This window comes from Oculina patagonica, unplaced genomic scaffold, assembly GCF_052425735.1.
Source record: "Oculina patagonica isolate OP01 unplaced genomic scaffold, crgOcupat unplaced1200, whole genome shotgun sequence".
Taxonomy (NCBI): Eukaryota; Metazoa; Cnidaria; class Anthozoa; order Scleractinia; family Oculinidae; genus Oculina; species Oculina patagonica.
Genome location: NW_027557195.1, coordinates 1 through 5,183, shown reverse-complemented (window position 1 = coordinate 5,183; position 5,183 = coordinate 1). Strand labels below are relative to the sequence as shown.

The following is a 5,183-nucleotide window of genomic DNA, read 5'->3' as shown; positions in this document are numbered from 1 at the left end:
ACAATGCTCAGGGCCTCTAGATTTCATAATATTATGGGGGGGGGGGGGCATGTCCCGAGACCCCCCTAGAGGGCTCGCGCCTTCGGCGCTCGTATTTAATAACCCCATAATAAATATTCCTGTCAATACGAACACCCTTCCAAAAACCTCAGCTACGCGCCTGTATGGCCACCATTAGTCAGTCAATCAGTCAATCAATCAAACATTTTCACCACGACCGATAAGGAGCATAAAACTTCAGCAAAATCGAATCTCACTATTTTAGTTATAAGTAGGCCGAGCCGTCCCTTTAGCTGATCGTCAGAACACATCACGTTATGCTGCAAAATCCTTGACGAAACCTCTGGGCACAGTCATTTTTCAGAGACAGGAACTCAGGGACCGAACAAGATTGTTTCTGTCCCCCACTCATCAACTAAAACAAGCTTTGAAACGGACGAAAATCCTTGGAAATTGTGATTCAGTGTATTTTGGTTATTGTGGTTTGGTTAAGGAGAAAATCACTTTATCCTGCAAGCTCAAGCAAAATTGAATCACTTTACAATGCTTCAAAATTTTATTGTTTTTCTGCTTTGAAAGAAACAAAAAATAACTAGACCTTGGGGTTTCGCTAAGACATCTCCCATTCAACATTACAACCACACGTTAAATTTGGGTGGATTTCTTCTTTCTTGAGAATTCAAGGAAAACGAAAATTGATCGAGAAATAGAGAGTAACATTAAAGTGTTCGACTGAGTGAAAAAAAACCTAAGGGAAAAGACCCTCGGTAAATGTTCTTGGGAGGTTCTAGAAATCGACGGTTTGAGTGAATATTCAAATAGAACCCACCTGTTTGCGAACCTTGGAGAGACCCCGGATGAGCGCTAGCTTCTCACAGCAGCCTTCCCTGTCTCTAGTGATACCAGAGGTACAGCATCGTATCTGACGGGGAATAACCACTTTAGGAATGGTGAACACAAGCTGGGCCCAGATCAGCTCGGAAAACCCGAAAAACAGGCTCCACATCCACTGATCCCACTCCATATCAATCACACGGAACGCGTTGGTAAAGAATTGTACAATGATGATCTGAAAGAGTGTTCACCATAGTTCCATTCAATTACTGTTTAAGTAACAGTTATTTCCGAAATGCCGTCTATAGTTATTATATGTTAGCAGTGGTTTTCTGCTACTTGTGGCTAACATTCGGTTTTTAACCAATGAACACAAACTAAAAATAATGGCCTTTTAACGTACCCGCATGCTTTTCCGCGCTTGGCGCGAGAGATTGCAGTTCTTTTTGAGTTCTGATTGGTTCATTTACTGTAATTGACCAAATGTGTGTACTTTTCGCCGATAAAAAAGATATTAAAAATATGACTAAACGTTTTCGATCAATTTGATCAACATCCAAGTGAAAACCTTTCTTTGATTTTTCTTTCAATAACTGCAGTCATACGCTACAGAACTGTCTGCGGTAAACAAAATATGCTTACTAAAGACAATTAAGATGTAAAAACAATTAGGAAACAATGTTTCTTTGTGACAGAAGAAGAGCTATTATACCTTTATGGCTTTGTACCAATAGGAGTGTTATAGCCGAACATGCATACGAATTCTTATTGGTTTATCTGAATACCAAAAAAAGGAACTAGTTATGTCTTATCGGTCATTACCTGAATTCCAAAAGTAGCAATCCAAATGACAATAAAGACGAAGTTGATATCTTTGAGCTTTCCGTACAGCAATCCATAAAACACGTTCCTATCTTGCAGTCGTCTGCAGTTGATCTCGTTAAACAGCTGCATAAAAACAAACGTTGTGAACACCATGGTCTTGTGCTGAGTTGGTCGGCACACGCTGGACTCTTCATATCCATCCCTCATGTCCAGGAAATCAGGAAATACAAACATCAGTAAAAACATGACGGTCAGTTGATAAATGGAGTGTAAAATAACATTCTTTAGCAGCGTGCGGGACAGGAGCGGCTTATGTCGGCCGTATGGCTTGTGCTTGAGGACGTCATTTGATGGTGGATCACGTGTCAGAGCAAAAGAGGCCAGAGAATCCATGATAAGGTTTACCCAGAGTAACTGAGTAGCTGATAGTGGACTTCGCTGCAGAAAACACAAAACAATAAAATTGTAAACCAGTAGAAACTTCTTCACTTGCACTCTTACCTGATAGCTAGGATTCCACAACTGAGTTTCTAACTAAACCAAAATTAAACTGGCCAAAGAATGACTTTGACAAGTGAATACGAAATATAACATGGACTGGAAATATTGTTAACGCATGTCTTGGACAAGGCCACTACTCTTTTGGATTGGAAATTGTTCTGCAATGATCCCGAGGTTTAGCTGGGCCATGTTATTAGAGAGGTTAAGCACGACGTTTACGGCAAACGGCAAACGGCAAAAATGAAACTTCTGCCGTCTCTCTTCAGTTGTGTGTACAGAAGAGTGAAATTATTTGTATTTGCAATGAATAGTAGGAGACGTTATTCCATTTTTGTGTGCTTTATTTACCGATTAGAAGAAAAGAACTTAAAATCAGAAGTTATCTTTGCCGTTTGCCGTCTGCCGTTAACGTCATGCTTAACCTCTCTATTAACACTCGGACGTACGGGTAGGGGTGAATGCCGCCATCATCAGTATGGACTTTCGTTCAAATCTCGGGCATATTGTGTGATGCCTGAAGAGAGGCGTCTTTTTCCTTTTTTCTTAGGTCACCTCTTAGTTTTACGCTGAACATTGAACAAAAGGATACTTTTACCTTTTTTGTAGCTATGTAATTTTCGATGAAATGTTTTTGTCATACAAACGTCCACGTTGTAATTATAACCGTTGTGTCACTCGGCAGAACAAGGTAATAAAACCAAGACTAACCTTGGTGACGCAAGCTCCAACAATGACAACGATGATAGCAACCCACGTGACTGTAAACTGGAATTGGAGAAACTTAAGGATGGTCTCGTACAAGTTACGTCCCCATTTGACAGCTTCAACTATGCTGGAGAAGTCGTCATCTTGTAACACAATATCTGCGGATTCCTTAGCCACGTCTGTTCCAGACACTCCCTGCAGTTACAATTCACTTATTAGGAGTTTATTGACTGAATGGGAACACCTGCGAGCTAATATTTAGCACGGGATCATTACTTTGGACGGAGTGCGGCATGGTCTGCCCTGAGATATCTCAAGCAAATAAAACGCCGTACAGTCTGGCTTGACTCAGACACTTGACACCGCCTGACAACATGAAAACTGAAATGAACGGAGCGGGATTTACAGCCCAGTACCAAAGCGAGAAAAGCGACAAGGTCATGTGAATGAGTTTCGTTAGTGGTGAAGAGTTACCTGTGACGTCGTAAACTCGTCACGTCGAGAGCATGTTCATGGCTACCTTGCGGTTACTATTTATTAGCGGCCACTAATTTTAGCGAATTTAGCGAGTTGGGCGAAAATCGCTAAATTTAGAACTCGCTAAAATTTGTCTCGGTCAAATTTAAAACTCGTTAAATTTAGGTACCTCACTCCCACCCCAATGGAAGCATAACAAAGTCGACTTGAAAATTTCTTTACAGAATGGATGCCGGTAACTTTGTTCTTTCTTTTGCAGGAGCGTAGCCAGCCTTTAGGCCCGTAGGCCCGGGCCTACAAAATTTTTTGGCCCGCTCGTATTTTTAAAATGTATAATAGCGAGCAATTCAGGCTGAAGCACTTTCAAAATGAAATAGAAAGCAATGTGCATTGTAAATATCGCAAAGACTTTTAAAGTAGCCAAGTGATAGGTATCTTACAGTAAAGACAAGTGCGTTTATATATTTGGCAAGGAGTGAACGTTGGCCCATTCTCTGTAATAATATGTCAAAATGTAGGTGCTGTGAAATTGCACTTTTGAGGGTCTTTATCGAGGGTCCTGAAGGGGGGGGGGGTACCAAATCCCATTTCCCAGCCCAAATTTTGCCCAAATCCCATTTCCCAGCCTATTTTTTGTCTAAATCCCAGTCCCAGCAGTGAAATTCCTAGTGTATTGAAAATCTGGTCTCAAGCGCATTATATCTGTGTTGTTTTTTATTGTTCTAAATGTAGTACACTCCCTGAACTTTCCCTTCGGTGCCCTATATCTAGGGATTGAACCCAGGCGCAGGAAGAGCGAGAACGGAGAATCCGTCCTCTCACCCCCCCCCCCCTTACAAAAAAGGGGGGAACCAAACCATATTCCACAGCACCTTTGGATACGCACGCGCACAGATGGTAAAGTCAATAATTTAGTATTACGATACTTTTTCTTGCAGATCGCGCGCTTTAGTCGCATAGTTGAATTTCATTTTAGCGAACTATTTTCACCCTCACGCACACGCTACATGTAAGAAACGCCACACGTCTCTGTCGTTTTTCATTGGTTTGTTTTTTTAAATTTAAAGCATGCACATGCAAGTTATCCTGGACTTTCTTTTCGCACCTGGGTCCAGAGCCTCCCCAGAATTTCCGAAAAAATTAAGACTTACTATGAGAATAGTCTTTTAAGCCCCCCACTTAACGTCACTAGTCAGCCCCCCCCCCCCATTTGGAAAATTGCTCCGCCGTCCCTGGGGTCGCAGAAGGGATAGTTCAAGGACTGGACTACCCAAAATCATGCTAGTTTCATTTGTTCGTTTGTCTTGGAGAATAATACAAATTTTTTGTAGCTTTAAAGCTATCAATTTTTGATCCCGTATCCACCACTACCCTGACTGACAGCAACTTGCTGTCACTTCTTTTAAATATTCCATTTGTGCCGATCCTCAGTCATAGCTTTTCCGCTAAGTAACTTAATCACTATTAAACACGAAAATTGATCGAGACTTGATGGACACTCGTGCAGTGCGGTCGTTTTGTTTCAGAGTTTTCAGCGTTTTTACTATTCAGTGCCGGACTTTAAGAAAAAAAAACATTATAGAGTGCAAAATATGCAGATTTAGTCATGTACTGACAGGCTTCCCATTCCCATTTTTTGTTTCTGAATCCCAGTCCCAGTGACCTAAATCCCATTTTCCCAGTGAAAATACAGGCAAATCCCAGTCAAAATGGGCAAATCCCAGTTCCCATTTTACCCCTTCGGGACCCTCTTTATCGGTAGGATGTCCCCGAACGCCTCCCCTTTCCCCCATCCCCCACCAAGAAGCGGCCAGGCCTACAACTCGTCAGAAAGCTGGCTA

At 41.8% G+C, this 5,183-nt stretch overlaps 1 protein-coding gene across 1 annotated transcript; it reads right to left on the bottom strand.

Moving 5' to 3' along the window:
* Positions 1-762: 762 nt before the first annotated feature.
* On the bottom strand, positions 763-3,085 carry LOC144639702 (plasma membrane calcium-transporting ATPase 4-like). The gene is made up of 3 exons (XM_078499009.1): positions 2,869-3,085; positions 1,657-2,097; positions 763-1,069 (listed from the first exon to the last, which is right to left on the bottom strand). Exons 2-3 carry the CDS (start codon positions 2,050-2,052, stop codon positions 815-817), a joined length of 651 nt encoding a protein of 216 aa, XP_078355135.1. The 5' UTR covers positions 2,053-2,097; positions 2,869-3,085; the 3' UTR covers positions 763-814.
* Between the last annotated feature and the right edge of the window lie 2,098 nt (positions 3,086-5,183).